The sequence below is a fragment of the Cucumis melo genome, chromosome 5, assembly GCF_025177605.1.
Source record: "Cucumis melo cultivar AY chromosome 5, USDA_Cmelo_AY_1.0, whole genome shotgun sequence".
NCBI classification, from domain to species: domain Eukaryota; kingdom Viridiplantae; phylum Streptophyta; class Magnoliopsida; order Cucurbitales; family Cucurbitaceae; genus Cucumis; species Cucumis melo.
In genome coordinates this window covers 10,579,947-10,598,122 of record NC_066861.1, presented here as the reverse complement: position 1 = coordinate 10,598,122, position 18,176 = coordinate 10,579,947, and the positions used below count along the sequence as shown (strand labels likewise).

Here is an 18,176-nt window from a genome sequence, read left to right as displayed (position 1 = left end):
CCCACGTCAATTAACCTATAGAGCAGAGAAGCTATTAGAACTCTCCTTCGTGCTGATATATACATATCGATTTCACCATGTACTCTCGTTGGCAACAAGTATTTTCTGTTGATCATTGACGATTCATGCTTTGTTCAATTAGGGATGTATTGCAAAAGTAGTTTTATGAACGAAGTAAAGCTAATTCTACAATGAAGAGTCATTTGACTTCTTGGGCTGAGAACATTCTACGTTTAGAACATGAAAAGTCGAGAAGATTATTGGTAAAACTATTTATTTATTTATTTATTTTTATCTAGAACAGTTAGAGATAGATTGCTATCTTTGTCTATCCCATAGATAAAGATAGCAATTTATCTATTCCTATCTCAGGTAGGCACTGATAGATTGATATCTATATATATATCTGATGTATATAGAGATTGGAATCTATTTCTTCTTATGTTATTAATTGTCTTTATTTGTGTTATGTATTAGGTTGATCCAATAAATACAACTGAGTACCAAGTAACAAATGGAAATCAACAGTTTATTGTGAAGTTAAATGTGGGATGTTGTAGTTACCGAGTATGGGATGTTGAAGAAATTCCTTATGCACATGCTCTTACTGTTCTACGAATGCTTAATTTAGATATCTATTCTTATGTATCTGAGTTTTATTATAGAGAAACACTATCAGCAACATACAATGGTTGTATTCAACCTGTTGGATCTCATTCTGATTGGAAAGTTGTAGATTCTTTCATGAACATATTACCTTCAGTTTTTAAACGGTAGGCTGGAAGACCAAGAAAACAAAGAATTCCATCTGTTAGGGAATTTAGTAGTTCAACCAGATGTTCCAATTGCAATCTTAAAGGACATAATAGTAGGATTTATAAGTAAGGCAAGGTTTGAACAATTAATGAAAGCGTACTTTCTTTCATTATTATGTATACACGTTTGATATTAAATTTGATGGAGAGTTGTTATCATTTAGACATTAAATATATAAACGATCGCTTAATATTTTTTATGTTTATTAAGAAGATCGTTTAGACTTTACTAAACGATTGCTTAAAGATATATGCACGATCTTTTGCATTAGTGTGATACATATAAACGATCGCTTAAAGATATATGCAAAATCTTTTACATAAGTGTGATACATATAAACGATCGCTTAATATTCTTCATCTTTATGTTAGGAAATCACTTAATATTCTTTTAGATATTAATGTGGTTTATATAAACGATCGCTTAATATTTTTTATGTTTATTAAAAAGATCATTTAGACTTTACTAAACGATGGCTTAATATTTTTTATGTTTATTAAGAAGATCGTTTAGACTTTACCAAATGATCGCTTAAAGATATATGCAACGAATGAGTATTTCTGTATGCGAATGTTTTTATATTTTTATACAATTGTTTTGTGATATGTATCTAAATGAATACAAACATTAACTCAAAAGTACAAGAACGAAATATATATTTATTTACCAAAAGTATTTATTTACCCAAAGTTCCAGTACATACTGTTATCTTCAGTTTCATGTTTTTGACAGTTAGACAATCATGGTTAGCATTTGTTAGAAGGCATTCAACAAGTTTAGAATAGAAAATGCCACAATCCAATGAACGCCGTTTCTGTAATGTAGTAGTTGACTTGAGTACTGGTCAAGGGCCATATTTGAATCGTTTTGAATGGATTTCCACTCCAATTGCAATTGCGAGTGAGGCGATGCATCGTACAGACATTTCAAGAGCTTGATCAACAAGCTTCTTATCAACATAATTTGGCATCGAGTCGAACACGTAGATCTTGCATTTCCTCATATCAGCTGCAACAGCCAACCAGTGTTCTTTTATGTTGATGCAGCCAATCACGTAGTTGACATCTCCCCACCCTGGCTTTTCTTGGAAATCACCAATAGCTGTGTTGAAATAATATTCTAAATCTTCTTTTGTCCATAGATTTAAGTGTGCTGTTGTGTCTTTCCAATCAGCTTTCTTATTGTCCGCTGTCAGCAGATGAGTATCAAAAAGACGATGCCAAACTATGCAGTAGGGCTTATTGATTCCAGTCTTGAAGAACAAGTAAAAAAATTTAGTTAGAATATAATTATGCAGTATAACTTCTATAAAAAAATTAAAGAATAACAACTTACTATAAATGCGGAATCTATTGCTCTAAAAGTATACTTGCAAAGTTTCTTGATATACAACATTTCTTTTTGCAAGTCGGATAATAGCAAATCTATGGTCTACAAAGAAAATTAAACAATCGTTTAGTGAATGAAAGAAGAGTATAAGCGATCGTTTAGAAAATACAAGTGATTGTTTACTTACTAAGCAATCGTTTAATATATATAAACGATCGTTTAGTGAATAGAAGCAATCGTTTAGAAAATATGAGGATCGTTTACAACATTTTTTTCCTTACTATAAACGATCGTTTGGTTTAGATAAAGTATGTTGTACTCGATCATGTATTTTTATATGTAAAATGAAATTTGGAAAATGTACTTACGTCTCCTAGTATCCATGTGTTTTTTCAAGCTTTTTGAAGAAATCTTTCTTTCATGTTGTGGAGACTACTTTCCTTTCTTCATGAGTTGTTTTTCTTGATCTTTTCCATGTTAAGTATTTGTTCCATAATTTTTCATCCACTTGCCACATAGGATTATATGTATCTACATCAATGATTTCGATATCTGGTATAGGTATTGTCGATTCTGATATGATCTCAGTAGATGTTATGGGTGGATTAACTTGTTGATATTGATCAGACACCTTTTTATTTGCTATTTTACATAATTTTTCATTGGTTGTTGTTGATCTTCATTTATTTTCTATAATGAAAAATGTTGTTAACTAAGGAAAAAATATAAAACAATAATAATTGATGCAAAGTACTGGTTCTTTTATATACATACCGATATAGGTTCTAAATCAATTGTAGAACTTTCTTTCTATGTTACTGGTTCATTTTCAACCAAAGTAACTGCTTCATTATTTTTTTGAATCTCAACCTGTTGTTTTGTTGTTTTGTTATTTCTTGTAATGTATGATATTGGACAAGTAACAAACTATTAATTTAAAGGACTACACATTTTGTTGTGTATACATACCAATTGAGATTCTATTTTTTTCAGTTGAGGTAGATTACTGCACATTTCCAATTGTTTGATCCTCAGTTACTTGTTCATTTTCTTTTTCTTTTTCTATCTCAACCAAAGTAACTGGTTGATCATTTTTTTGTATTTCCTACAATGCATAATATTAGATAAGAAACAAACTCTTAATTCAAAGGACTACATTGTTGTTGAGTATACATACCAGTTGAGATTCTTCATTTACAATTGAAATTGATGGCGGCACCTCATAAATTTCTACAGTTTGATCCAATGGAGCCATTGCAAGTTGGTTGAGAGTACTACTTGATGATGGTAGTATCTCATAAAGTGGAAGAGGTTGGCTCACAAGTGGAAGCGTAGTAATCATTTCTGACAGGTATTTTTCTTTCTGACTTTAAGCATTTAGATTATCCAATATATCTCTTATAGTCAGTAGCAAGTCTGCATCCCTGCCGTCTATGCTTATATCACTACCAGATTCCTCTTGATGTTCCCTAAACAAAATGAGAAGAAAAATGAGAATAAGAAAAAAATACAATTGTTACTTATTCAGAATGTAAGCAATTTTGAAAATTATGAAGCAGTAAACAATGAATGAAATGTTAACCTTTGACTTTCCACGTTATGATCTTGAGTGTGTTGTTCTTCAACACATGGCAGGTCATTGCTCATCATATCTTCTCTATTCTGATGATCATCATTTTTGTCCATATTGCTTGATTACTTCCATCATGAAGATCATCTTGAAAGTGATGAGTTGATTGCCTTGATTTTGGTTTTGATTTTGATTCTAATAAATAAATAAAAATGAAAATAAAATATAAAAAAACAATTGTTAAATGATCGTGCATAAAAAAGTAAAACGATGATGTATAATACCTAAACGATCGTGTAACTATGATAAACAATCGCTGAAATTTGATAAGCGATCGGATATTTTAGTTACACGATCGTTTATTTAAACAACTAATAAATGAAATACTTTCTGAAAATGAAGTTTACCTGGAGCAATCGTTCCAGTATTTGCTTCATTTCAGATAGCTCCAATGATTGCTTTATGATTATGTCATCCATTCTACAAACTAAAGAAGTTAATGCAGATACATCCTTATGAACTTCTTTGATGTTCTTTTTTAGTGTTTTGTAGGATTTTGAATGACTTTTTTTATTCTTTTTCATTGGATCTGCGGCTTTTCTTCTTGGTCATTGGATGCATTTCGGACTCATCAGCCACTGTTTGTCTTTTTTTCTTTTGAGGTGACAGTTGTGAAGATGAGGTTGACTACAAGTTGTTGTTGTCCAATGTTTGATTGTTTGTTGTATCATCAGAAGTAGTGTTATCACTGTTGTCAATATCTGACATGGATTCATCATCCTCCATTTCCATGTTATCATCCCCTCGAATTCGACTTTCCATGAAAGCTTTCTCTTGGGTTGATAGCTTGAGTTTTGCTTGAACAACAGTCTGTAATGTTACAATCAAAGAATTGTTAATACGTTGTATATGAAACAAGCTAGTAAACGATCGTTTATAAAATAATATGATACTTGATACGATATTTGACATAAACGATATTGCATTAAGCTAAACGATTGTTTAACAAATGTAAACGATTGTTTAACAAATGTAAATGATCGTTTAACAAATGTAAACGATCGTGTAATTTATGTTAAACGATCGTGCAATTGTTTTAAACGATCGCTGAAAAGTTTTACTTACATTCTTATTGTCGAATATGTTCTTCTGCAACATTTTGTAAGATGGAGCTTGTGTGCTATTCCATCTTAATATTCTAGGGATTGATCCCTTGCTGTTTTTTGTGGCTAGGTGCTCACTTGCAGTTGAGAGTATTTCATAAGCCCACACCTAAAACATTTAAACAAATATGTTAAACTTTGATGTTTAATTTGTATTTAATTAAAGTGTATGAACAAATAAAAATTACCTGAAAAGCAAGTACGTAGCCTTTTATGTTGTAGTATGCCATGGCTTTGGAACTTTTTGCCCTCTTTAACTCGTATGCTTCTTTTTTTCCTTGTAGAATTGTCTTTGAACTGTTGAGCAAACGAGTGTAGAAGAAAGTTGACTAATTAAAGTTCTTGAAAACTTATTCATCATCAACTTTTCCTAGAATATCCATATCAAACTGTGTTTTTTTTTATCCTTCCCTACCATCACAGTTTCTATAAAAAGGGTCAGGGTAACCTTCACAGCATCTTCATCATTTGTAAACTCAAATTTTTTGAAAATTTCTTCAAGTTCCAAGCACGTTATTATTTTCTTGTTTTCTGATCCAAATAGAAGGGTCTGTAGGCGCTTATTATCACAGTCTTTCTCCAATGTTACTCTGGTTGGGCACAACCCGGTTATGATATTGAATTCATTTTGGGTGAAACAAACATTCTTCCCCAAAACAGAAAAACACATTTCATTTGCGTTTACTTCTTCAGGTATCTGCCTCAGCAAGAAGTGATGGATCAACTGGTCATTGAAGACCATGTTGACATTCAGCAATGGACCAAATATTGTTTTGTCAAACTCTGCAGCTGTTCCTTGGTCAGTTTATCCTTAATAAGACTACCAATCTTGTGCACTTGGCATGAGACAGTTGCAGGAAAATACTTGTCGCTAGGTAGGGAAATACTTGTCGCTAGGTACAGTCATCCTGAAAATAATGATCATAATATACTTTCATTATGTACGCGATCATTTATAAAAAAAACTAAACCATAAGCCCTAAAATTAAACAATCGTTTACTTGATGTAACAGATCGTTCAATCTAAATAGAAAGTAATAATAAATTGAAACATTTATCAATCTGGAGAATAGATGTTTAAACAAATCTGAAAACCTAAACAATTAAGAATAAGAATTTAAGAATAGAACAATAGTTTTTCAAGACAAAAGTCGAAACATTTGAAATATAAAGAAGGAAAAGTGTAATAACGTGAAGAGAAAAGTTCTTGGAACTGAGAGAAATGTTATAGTAGGAAAAGTGCAGCAAAATACCTTTTGATGTTGAAGAGAAAAATGGACTGAGAGAAGAATGGAATTGGAAATCTTTTAGACGAAATGCTGAGTGATCAGTGCGTTTGTGTATTAGAAGTGACGGAAAACGAAGAAGGTGAAACGTATATACTGGTTGTTTTTACCAAAGGGGTAATGTTGTAAATTTGCGTACTTTTTTTAAAATGTTTAATCACGTTCTTTAGTGTTTAATATATATATATATATATATTTAAACGACCATTTAATTAAGTCGAAATGATCTTTTAAAAAATGTAATTGATCGCTTTGTTAAACGATTGAAAAAACATATAATGTTAAACGATGAAGTTGTACAACTAAACGATCGTGTAGGATATCATTTATAAGATGTACAATTTACGCGATCGTGTAGTATATTATTTAAGCGAATATGTATATATGCAGTTAAACGATGGTATTGTTGAATACGAACGATCGTGGTAATAAATGTAATATTACCAGATTAAAAATTAGGATATAAAGATAGTGTAGGATATAAAGAGTGAAATGGATGGGGAAGTATCAATGTATATGCAACTTAAAAATTTAATTTTTGAAAATTTTTTAAAGTTAAATTTAATGATTTGAAGCTTTACAAAAATTATAAATCATCTCTAAAATATTGAGAAATTTGTAAGTCGAAGGATGGGGCAGTATCAATGTATTCTTGAGTTGACATTCTTCTTTCGTTTCTCTTGCTGTTTTCTCTTTGTGTTGAGAGTTTTGTCTTTTTTTGCTAACTAACATTATTTTTCTTTTGCATTTCTTTAATTTCTCTCTTGTTTCCTTTTGTTTCAACTTGATATCCTCTGGTTCTTCACTGCTATCAGTGTAAATTTCTTCTTGTAGTTCTTAACTGCTATCAGTGTCGATCTCTTCTTCGGTTTCAGTTTCGTTATTATCAAATTCATCTTCATCAATCAAGTTTTGTTTTCATTTTGTTGTATCTTTTGTATTTTCTTCCCCTTGTTTTTCTATATTTTTTTCTTCAACGGTTACAATATTTTCCAATTGAATCTGGCTTCGTTTTGTTTTGTCTTCCTGGCTCCTACTATTTTCAACTCTTCTTCTTTTTCTCCATCTTTAAATTCAATTATCTGAATGTAAAAAGAGAATGTGCTGTCAAAATGATTGTGCAACAAAATGTAGACAGACATGCAATATAAAGATCGTTTAGTTATGTCAAACGATCGTTTAGTTATGTCAAACAATCATTTAATTATGTCAAACGATCGATTAATTATGTCAAACGATCGTTTAGTTATGTCTCGTTTAATTATGTCAAATGATCGTTTAGTTATGTCTCGTTTAATTACGTCAAACGATCGTTTAGTTATGTCTCATTTAATTATGTCAAACAATCGTTTAGTTATGTTAAACGATCGTTTAATTGTATTTAAACGATTGTGGATCCAGTTCAGTTGTATAGTAAATAAATTAAAACCTATGTCAATACGTGTGTTTTTGGTGTTCCTAAATGAATAAGCCTGTTGTTGTTTTCGTCTTCTTCATCTATCTACAAGCACATAAAGTAATAATGTTCAGATACATCATGAAGAAAACACATCCAGACAGATAAATTATATTTGTCTATACGAGTTATTTTTATTGTTTGGAAAAAAGTTAAACCTACGACAATATTTGTGTTTTGGGTGTTTCTAAATCTGTAGTTGCTATTGTTTCCAAGCTACTTTGTGTTTCCAAAATAGCAGTTTCCTGTAAAGAAAAAGAAACAACATATTCGTGTTTTATTTTATTTGGAAAGTGAGAAACATTAAACGAAACAAAGGAGTGGAAAATGAATAAGGCACTAACCGTAGGGCAATTTGTTGCTGCATACTTCACCATTATATTAAATTGTTCATCATCATCAAGAAGATCAAGGCTACAAGTAGTTGGTCTATTTTTCTCCACGACTTTTGTATATGCAACTTCTTTCTCATTCTCTTGTTGTTGAAGTTTGGCTGATGGTGGTGCTATATTCAAGCTTGTCATAACAATTGTCAACATGCATTTTACTTCTTTTATTCCTTGTCTTAATAATAATTGTTTTGTTTCTATTTTTTCTTAATTTTTCTGATTTCCCTTATTTCATTTAAGATTTTATTTGTTTCATTGTTTTTTCCACTTCTTTCTCTTGTTTTTTTTTTGTTGCTCTGTTTTTTCTTTTCTTTCTTGCTTCTCAATATTTTTGAAATATCTCAAAATTGTTTGAGACTCTTCTTCTGATGAGTCTAGAGGTGTCATGGAGAACTAAAAATAAAATAATATTATATTATTAGTGAAAAAATAATAGCATTGATAAACAGTGATAGATTTATATCATCAGCTATTCAAGATAGAGATGGATAGAAAATATTTCATTGTCTATCTGGATAGACATATATATAAGCATGCTCTAAGTTTACTTACATTTTCAGATTCAAAAATATCGATGTTTAGAGTCCTCCAGTCACTTGTTTCCAAACATTCCCATGTTACAATTGGTGGTCCTTCCTTTGCAAACTTTCTTCCAAACCCAACGTCTAAATTGGAAAGTCTTGGTATTTTCTCAAAAGCCCAATAGACTAAAGCTATGGGAAATCCTTGAAGGTATATAGCATCCTTGTCACTGTAGGATGCTTTTTTCAAGAACTGATATGTTAGGATGTATGATAACCTCTCCCATGGATAGCCTTTGAAGATTTCTTCATTATCCAATATGTCTAGATGTAGGAGATTTATGTGGTTGTGTTGCTGTTTGGGAATTAAAAATGCTTCTAAGATATAGAGGTTAACTAGTTTTTCTTTCAATGAGTCCCTCATTGCACAACGCTTTGAAAGTTCTTTCTATGTCTCTTCTTGTTAAAAAGTCATCATGACGAAACACATTCTTCAGACCATTTTCTTTTCTTTCTCTTAGATTTAACCCAGGGAATTTGTGACATTTTAGTTTAGTCACAAAACAAAAGTCTTTCAGCCCAAATTCTGCTATATGTCCATTGAAGTTGAAAGCAAGAACATTAGTTTTTTTTTTGTATGGAATTGTTTTCTTAATAGAAAATTCAGGAATTGTGTTGGTATTTTGGCCATTTTAATGTTAAGGAACTGGCCAAAAGGGCTGTTTGTCAAAACTCGAGACATAATCCTTTTGTCTATTTTTTACTTGATCCGATTCAATGTTTCTAAGCTGTAGTATACATTAGTTCTAAGGTTTTTTTTGTTCATCTTCCATGATAATGTCATTTGGATAGTGTTTCACATGCTGAATAACATAATAAATAGTATGTCTCAAACAAGGGCAAGTCTAAACAAATTTACAAATGCAGAGCGCTATAAAGAAAAAGATACAGAAATATACAACGCTATACATACAAATATTCACATTCTAGTTTGTTATATTTTTTCCTTTTTCTTTCTTTATTTTACTTTCTTCTGTCTTTGCTTTACACCTTATTGATTTGCTACACGATGCTTGTTGATTCTTGCTCATCATCTATTTGTAAACAAGAATACTAATATAAATTATACAAACAGTATAGAAACAGACATGTTTGTATGTGGCATAGATCCCGATAGATATAGATTGAATGAAATGAATATAGATTAAGGCTTGTTTGTCTGTGATATAAATCGTGGTACGTATATGTGGATGGTGGAGATAGATCGAGATGAATAGACTCAATAGAACAAAATGAATATGGACTCAACCTTTTTGTAGGCAATATAGATGGTGCTAGATATATATGGATGATGGAGATAGATCAAAATGAATATAGATTCAAACATTTTTCTATGTAAGGCAGATCGTCGATCGGGACAGTTCTGTTGAAGTAGTTACCAGGATGTAAACGATTGATGAGAAGACGATGAAAGAAAAAGTCTGAGCAAGTTCCTTCACCTTTTTATAGCCTCTTTATTTGGATGACATTTTTGTAATTACGGTTATTGGAGTTTTTGTAAATTTTCGTTTATAAACGATCGTTGAAATTTCTCTACATGATCGTGTGTACTTAGACTTTTTCGTCATCTTTTACTGTTTATTACCTTATCGTTTATATATATGATTATCATTTATATAATGTACATAATCGTGTATGTTTATCGTTTATATTTACAAACGTGATCGGATGTACAATCGTTAAAATATATTGTTATCGTTTAGCGTTTATTGTTGATCGTTTATGTAATTGGTAATTTACGAGATCGTGTATCAATTTTATATTATTCTACACGATGGCGTCTAATAACCGTTTATTAACATTAGTCGCGCGTGCGGACTATTAATCGCACGTTTGTTGGGGTATTTTTGGTATTTTGCATTGTGGGCTTATGGACTTTTTCCGTTTCTGAAATTGTTTTATAGAGTGTAAATAACTTGCCGCTTTGTTATATTATTAAAAAGACCCATAATTAATTATTATTTATCTTTTCCTTAAATAATTATATTTCAACAAATATAATTATCTTTTCCTTTAACATAATAATTATATATTTATTTCCACATATACATATAATTATCAAATCTCCAACAAACTTTCTACTCTACAATTTAATTAAATAACATCCATAATTATTTAATTTAATTCAACTTTAACAACACAAAAAATCCGCAACTTTATTTAATCCTCTTAACCTACCATTTAATCAAAATCTCAACAAACACCACATTCCAAAACTTCTAATTAATTAAATATTCATCCAACAAATATTTAATTAATTTCAATTCCCATATAATCAAATAATTCTTATTAAATGAATTCAAAATAACGTTCAATAAATTAAATCTAATTAAACAAAATTAAGATAATTAACTCCAAAATTACCTTAGTTTTTTGGGGCGTTACATTTGAGCAGAAGAGTTACTGGCTTTGATAATATGTTAACTAGAACAGTGAAGATTTGTTGCCCCTCGAAACATTAGTGGTTACTTTAGAATTTTCCATGAAAAAGGAAAGATAGTTGCTTGAACGTGGAATTTTTCTCTATTTGATATAGCTTCTTGCATGCTTGAAACCATAGATCATGAAAAAATTATATGCTTGTTTAATGTTTTTTTCAATATTACACTACTTGTTTCTACCATCTCTCTCTGAAGTGGCAAGCAATGTGAACAGTATATTCTCAAGGTGGGTGAGGGTGTTGTAGCTCAGTGCATTAGTGGATTCACAACATTTGATATTCCTCCTCCTCGTGGACTCCTCTATTATATGTCTTAACCATTGATTCTGCTTTTAGCATAATTCAAAGTATAATTTTCTTTCATTAAGAACATGTTTGTTGGAGGTAGGATCTTGGGAGATGTCTTCATAGGCCGCTACCATACTGTCTTTGATTTTGACAAGCTGAGACTTGGATTCGCAAAGGCAGCTTGAAGAAACCACTTGGTTGGTGGCTTTGTTCAAAGATGAAGCTCAATTCCATGATGTTATATAATCCTCAACACTTGATGAATTTTATATTTTGTGAACATTGTATAGTTGCTAATTACATTTGATGTATTTCTTTCATTTTTGGATAATTTTTTGTTATTTGATCTTTTATTAGTTAACAATGTATGAGACATCAACTACCTTTTAAATAAATTTCATTCACATAATTGGCAAGTATATTGTATGTTGATGTTTGGAATTGAATATTGATATTTAAAAAAATTTATTATAGATAAAATATGTGAAAATACTACATTATTATAGCTTTTATTTAAAGATATGACTAAACGTTTATATTTGTTAAAAAATGCTATTATAAACAATCAACAACTTTTTAAACTTGCTATAACACGTTTTTCATAGCTTTTAAAAAAACGCTATCATAAATTATATAAATAGAAAAATACACTATTAAAAAGTTGTTTTTATAACTTTTCCAAAACGCTATCAAAATGCATACTTTTATAGCTTTTATAAAACGCTATTAAAAATTCAGACTTTTAATAACGTGGACTGTCACGACTTTTGGTAAGACGCTATAAACTGTCTACGATAGCGTTTCTAGCGAGCTATCGTAGACTGTTTTTCTTGTAGTGACATCTATGTATGATAATACTTATCCTTATGGAGCTCATTCGATATTTAATTATTTATTAAAAATATCATAATATATATATATATATATATATATATATAATTTTATGATTGAAGGGATGGGTGAAGATAGATAGATGAAGGGTAAGGTAAACCTAAAATAGTATAGATTTGGAAGTATATACATCAAAATGCGATATAGGAAAAAAAAAAAAGAAAAGAGAAAAAGAAAAAAAGAAATGGTGTATGAAAAATGTAATTGTTTTACAATGATTAGGGAGGAGCCAAATATACCATGAATGTTCCATTGAAAAAAAAGCCAAGAAAGGAGGGAAGAAAGAGAAATTTCCGAGAAGAGAACGAACATCGTAGTTAGCGGCACGTGCTTTGTTGTGGAACACAGCCAGCCCCTTTTTTACGGTGGCTCTCTTTCTTCTTGCGGCCAAGAGACACCCCAACACCAAGAACTCCGGACCCTATTTCATCGCTCTCTAAATCCATTCCCCAAACCCATTTCTGCCGCTTTCTTGCTTCTCCTTCACATTCTTCCCCAAATTCTTCCACCCATCTCCCTCTTCTTCACAAATGGCTGTTAATTCGCCGACCCATCTCGCCCCTCCGCCACTTCCATCACTGTCTCGTTCCTCTTTCGCTTTCGTTTCTCGCATCTTCTTGCGCCCTGCATCGCCCTCTGCTTTCCCCTGGCGAACCCTTGTCTCACTTCGTGCCCAGCCCCCCAATACTGATGGCTATGCTTCCAAGCAGCCCCTCGGTCTTGAGAATTCCGAACCTTCCTTCCGCTCCACTGGTTCGCCCTCGTCTTCTTCGGTTATTGACTTCCTCACATTGTGCCATCGGCTTAAGGTATCCGTACTATTTGGTCATGTCACGCTGGTTGGCTATGAAAAATTGGGGGGGGGGGGGGGGGGGGGGACTTTCTTGATCCATATTATAAAACAATTCGTTAAATAAAACTTTTGTTTTTGCTTGATTCTTGGAGAATATTAAATGAACTACAAGGTTCGCGAGTGGGTATTGTTGCTTTTCTGAGTTGATAAAGATTTTGGATTATTTGGCCAATGAAAATTTGATTTTAGTTCTTTTTTTCATTGTTGGCAGAAGAACTTATATTTGTTTATGCGTTGGGAGAAACTGAGGTGGTCTGAAAATTATATCCATTAGAGGTAATAATCATTTGGCTATTCTCTTTTTCTTGTAGACTACAAAGAGAAAGGGTTGGATCAATCATGGAATAAATGGTCCCGAATCAATTGCTGATCATATGTACCGCATGGCTCTAATGAGTTTGATAGCGGGCGATCTTCCAGGAGTGAACAGAGAAAGGTAGCACTTCTTCACCAGGGGCCTGGACCTTTAATATTCTGTTATGAACTTCTATTGAACTTTGTTTCTCTTTGTCCTTGTTCTCCTTTGATCAGGTGTATCAAGATAGCTCTTGTTCATGATATCGCTGAAGGTACTTTCTGACACAATTTCCTATAATTTCCTGAACTTATATGCATATTTTATTTAAGTAGTGGTATTGTTATTGCTTTTCAACTTAAAGGAGGGAGGCTTATTCTTTTCAAAACACTCTCCTTGATAAGATTCTGGATCATTCAATGTGGCTTTGGAGAAGTTTACAAGGAGTTTCTTATGGAAAAGAGTTGATGAGCGGGAGGGGTCTCATTTAGTGAGGTGATAATGGTGGCTAAACCATTGAATCTTAGGGGTTAGGAATAGACAATCTCATGCCCTGAAATGAGGCCTTGTTAGCTAAAGGTTGTAGCGCTTCCGGAGTTTGACACTTGATGACATAAGGTCGTTGTGAGCAAATATTGCTCCATCCACTTGAGTTTAATTTGGGTGGGCTTTTGAGAGGCACTTTCAGAATTTTGTGGAAAGCTATCTTCTTGGGATTATATTTCTTTTTCAGTTTGTTTAGCGTTTTGTGGGTGTGGATTGCCTACTTAATTTTGGGAGGATAAGTGGTTGGGTGATAGACCCCCTCTTTTTGTTTCCTTGATTATACCATCTTTCTTCTACGAGGTATCATTCAGTGTCCTGTCTTTCCTACTTTTGGGAGAACTTCCTCTACATCTCTTGGGTTTTGTTTTCCTTTGGAATAGAGAATGACGAACACTGTTTCCCTTTTATCATTGTTTGGGAGATTCCTGTTCATTCTGGGGGAGGAGATATTCATATTTGGGCCTGTCCTTTATCTGATAGGGAACTGATGGACATTGGATGCTTATCATTGTTTGAAAATTTCTGTTTGTCTAGTGGAAGGGGATGCTTGTCTTTGGGGTCAAGCCACTCAATCGTAGGGGTTAACTACAGGCAATCTCATGCCTTGATACTTGTTGGGTAAGTCGAAGCAGCTGAATGATTCCTAAAGGACAATATATAATCCTAATATTTTGAGACCTGAACCCCCCAAACCCAAAGACCTAGAGACTGCCTACCAAGAGTACTGGCAGGAGTTTATCTCGGGTTTGCTGCTATATGTTTTTTTTACTTATATGGTGCCATTTTTGCTCAAATATTTCAATGAAATTTCTTATTCATAAACACTTCTTGGGACTGAATATAGGAGGCATGTATGTATCCATATCTTTATCATGCTGAGACTATCTATTCAACATCAAAAGTCCATTTTGCATGGTTCTTTTAATTTGAATGTAATTGGCATATTTTTCTGATTTTAACTTTTTACCCCAGATTTCCTTTTAGCAGATAATGGTTTCCCGTTGAACCATGCGAGCTTATCTCCATATAATTGATATTGTTTTTACCACATTGAAATATATTGTTTGTCTGTTATGTTACAATGATTTTTAAGTTGGCTATTATTTATGTATTCTACTGAATGATAATGGTTGATATTGCATTTGGACTGCGACAGCTATTGTTGGAGATATAACGCCATCTGATGGTGTGCCAAAAGAAGAAAAGAGCAGAAGAGAGTCGGCAGCTTTACATGAAATGTGCCAACTTCTTGGTGGAGGCATGAGAGGTACAAAAATATTTTTAGATGTGAGTTTGGTGAATGGCTGGAAAGTATTGCTGTTAATCTTCTTTCTGTTTTTGGTTCTTTTTTGTTTTTCTTTTTTTCTTTTTAAACATTTACAGCCGAAGAGATCAAAGAACTTTGGGCTGAGTATGAAAACAATTCTTCTTTGGAGGCTAATCTTGTGAAGGACTTTGATAAAGTATGTTGGCATAGTTTCATCTTCATGAACTAGCCATTCCTTGTATTTCGTGTTGGTTGTATTAGATTCTTTTTTCTTTTTTAGTACAATAAATGTAAAGTTGAGTATTTGAACTTGCGACTTTGAAGGAAGGAGTAAATATCTCAAATGTTTATGCTTACATTGGTGATGATATGTGATTAAGAACGTGCCTTTGCTAACTGTGGTGTATTTTGTAGGTTGAGTTGATTCTTCAAGCATTTGAATATGAAATAGGTAACTGTGAAACTTCATCTTGCTTGCGTTATAAATAAATGTTAGTAGTTTGAAATTTGATATTTGACATGAATTAATTACATTGGCAGAACATGGGAAGGTGCTGGATGAGTTTTTCCATTCAACAGCTGGTACATTTCTACTTTTTATTATACCCTTTTAAGTTAAACTATTAATTTAGTCCCTAAATATTGATGGCTGCCTTTTTTCCCAGTTTCAATTACTTTCTTGATCTTTCGGTTTTTATCGTATCAAGTCCAACCTGTTAACATCATTACTTAAATATTCATATGACACCCTTATCAGATTAATGCACAATAATTTGACACCATATAGGAATGGGTAATTAAGAGTGAGGCTACTTGAATAAAATAATGGCGATTAGGTCAAAGAACTTGGTTTTGGAAATATTCACCTACTCACTCTTCAAAATTTACAACCTGTCGTTCTTATTTTATCTTGCTAGTTTTCTCCCTTGTGCTACATCAATGGCAAATGATTAGTCTTATTTTCATGGCATCTCAATATCAATAGTTATTGGCATGTAGTTATTAGAATCAAAATAAAAAGATCAGAAACCTGATTGAAATTTGTTATTGGTTAGATAGATTGGACTAACTGGAAAATAGAAAGGAGTATTTGGTAGGCTATAAACTATCTATTCTGCTGCATTTTTCAGGAAAATTTCAGACTGAGGTAGGAAAGAGTTGGGCAGCTGAAGTATTGACCAGAAGAAATTCTAGACTGACAAACAGCCATAATTGATCTTGTAGGTACTTCTTCCTTTTCTGTTCATCCAACTTTACATATACAAGTTAAGTTGGAATTTGTGTATCTTTAGAACAACACACTCTTGGTGATGGCATCTTAAATGCCTCCAGCTCAACTCACCATTTGAACTGCAAATGAATTTGAAAATAAAGGGAGAGAAAAAGAAATAAATAAAGAATAACAATGTGAATTACTGCTCTTTTTTTTTTTTTTTTTTCTTTTTCTTTCTCACTAGGTTCTGCTCAAAATTCAAAGCCAAGTTCATTTGTCTATGAGTTTTGGCATTTAAGAAGTAAGCGGGAAAATTTGTTTGCTCAAATTCAAAACCCAATGTGTCAAAAGCCATATTGAATTTTGAATCAAAGTGCAGCAAAATTTAAAGGCCTACTGAGTGAATGAGTTGGCAGATTTGTAATGAATGGAAAGCAGACTCTCCGTTGGTTCCATTTCTAAAATGGAGAATGAGTGCTGTCAGATCTATTTGTTTTGAAATGAAGGGGAGGTTTCTCTTCATTTCAGATTTGTTATACAGCTAAATTGATAATTAACATTTATGTAATATTATCATTTTTTAACATTTTTATTTTAGAATATAAATTTAAACTGGCTGATTCATCTTAATAGTGATTATTTTTTTAGTACAACAAATAGAATTTGAACCTCGAGCTAATTTGAACCTCGAGCTATAGCTTGAGGGAGATAAGTATAATCTTAATCTAATTTAATAACTATTATTATTTTATTAATTTAACGATTAAAAGCTATAATTTTTTAAAAATAAATATTAGGTTTATAGAAAAAAAATTCATAAATATAATAAATGGGTAAAATATTTACAACCCGTATAGCAATATTTTAAATACTCCAGGTTTTCTCTTCCCTTTTATTGTCTTTCTTCTCTTTGTCTGCGATTTTATCCTCTTTCTTCTTTTGATTTTTTTTTTCTTGATTGTTATTTGGCTTAAGATCGTGTATCAAAATTAATTTTTTTTCAAACTTTTATTTGGTTGTTCAAGATCGTATACTAAATATAAAAGACTTTAAAAAAAAGTATTAGATTTGGGTAGTTAAATATAAACGATTGTGTACAAAGAATCCTAAAAAAATCGATAAAAAATAAACGATATATAGAAATCTAAACGATTTATACTAAATAATATTGAAACAATAAACGATCGTGTAAACGAATTTAAACGATTGTGTAATCAAATTAAATGATATTATAGAGAAAATTGAAAAAAATAAATAATTTGTTTTTTTAGAACTCCTTTAGATTATTTAGTTTTTAATTAATATTTTAGAATTAATTAGTCTACTATCTTCCATAAATAACCCCTTTTGGGTCGTCTAAAATTCAGGGTTTTTTATTCAAAAATAAAACAAAGCATGAAAAAATATATATCGTATTAGAATAATTTTGAAAAAGGAAAAAAATCACAAGCCCACAACGTGAAATATAAAAAATATCATGCGATTAATCGGTCACGCATGTAAAAAAACGATTAAAAACGATTTTTTATCGAGTTTAAACGATCTTCTACCTTAGTCTAAACGATTTTATACCATTTATACTGAACGAACCTAAATGATTTGATATCCTTTATACTGAACCTAAACGACCTTGTACTCTTGTACCTAGTCTAAATGATCTTGTATTCATTCTAAACGATTTTGTACCAAATCTAAACAATTTTGCTACACAATCTTGTATCTTTGTACCCAGTCTAAACGATCATATATACTTGTACATAGTCGAAACGATGTGTATCAAATTTAAATGATCT

At 31.7% G+C, this 18,176-nt stretch overlaps 1 protein-coding gene across 2 annotated transcripts; it reads left to right on the top strand.

The window, feature by feature from the left end:
* The first annotated feature begins 12,390 nt into the window (after window positions 1-12,390).
* On the top strand, window positions 12,391-16,975 carry LOC103496922 (5'-deoxynucleotidase hdd1). 2 transcript variants are annotated; one of them, XM_008458960.3, is made up of 9 exons: window positions 12,459-13,018; window positions 13,374-13,498; window positions 13,594-13,631; window positions 15,060-15,170; window positions 15,287-15,366; window positions 15,585-15,621; window positions 15,711-15,752; window positions 16,301-16,390; window positions 16,628-16,975. In XM_008458960.3, the coding sequence occupies exons 1-8, from the start codon at window positions 12,740-12,742 to the stop codon at window positions 16,384-16,386; spliced, it is 798 nt and encodes a 265-aa protein (XP_008457182.1). In that variant the 5' UTR covers window positions 12,459-12,739; the 3' UTR covers window positions 16,387-16,390; window positions 16,628-16,975. The 2 variants fall into 2 exon arrangements, with proteins under 2 accessions (XP_050940414.1, XP_008457182.1); XM_051084457.1 differs by lacking the exon at window positions 16,628-16,975 and having other exon boundaries at window positions 12,391-13,018; window positions 16,301-16,582.
* Window positions 16,976-18,176: the final 1,201 nt, after the last annotated feature.

Excerpts from the sequence above, each read along its gene's own strand:
- LOC103496922 (XM_008458960.3), top strand. The coding sequence starts at position 12,740 with ATGGCTGTTAATTCGCCGACCCATCTCGCCCCTCCGCCACTTCCATCA. Across the intron at positions 13,632-15,059 it reads TGTTCATGATATCGCTGAAG|CTATTGTTGGAGATATAACG; the intron begins GTACTTTCTGAC and ends GGACTGCGACAG. Across the intron at positions 15,171-15,286 it reads TCTTGGTGGAGGCATGAGAG|CCGAAGAGATCAAAGAACTT; the intron begins GTACAAAAATAT and ends AAACATTTACAG.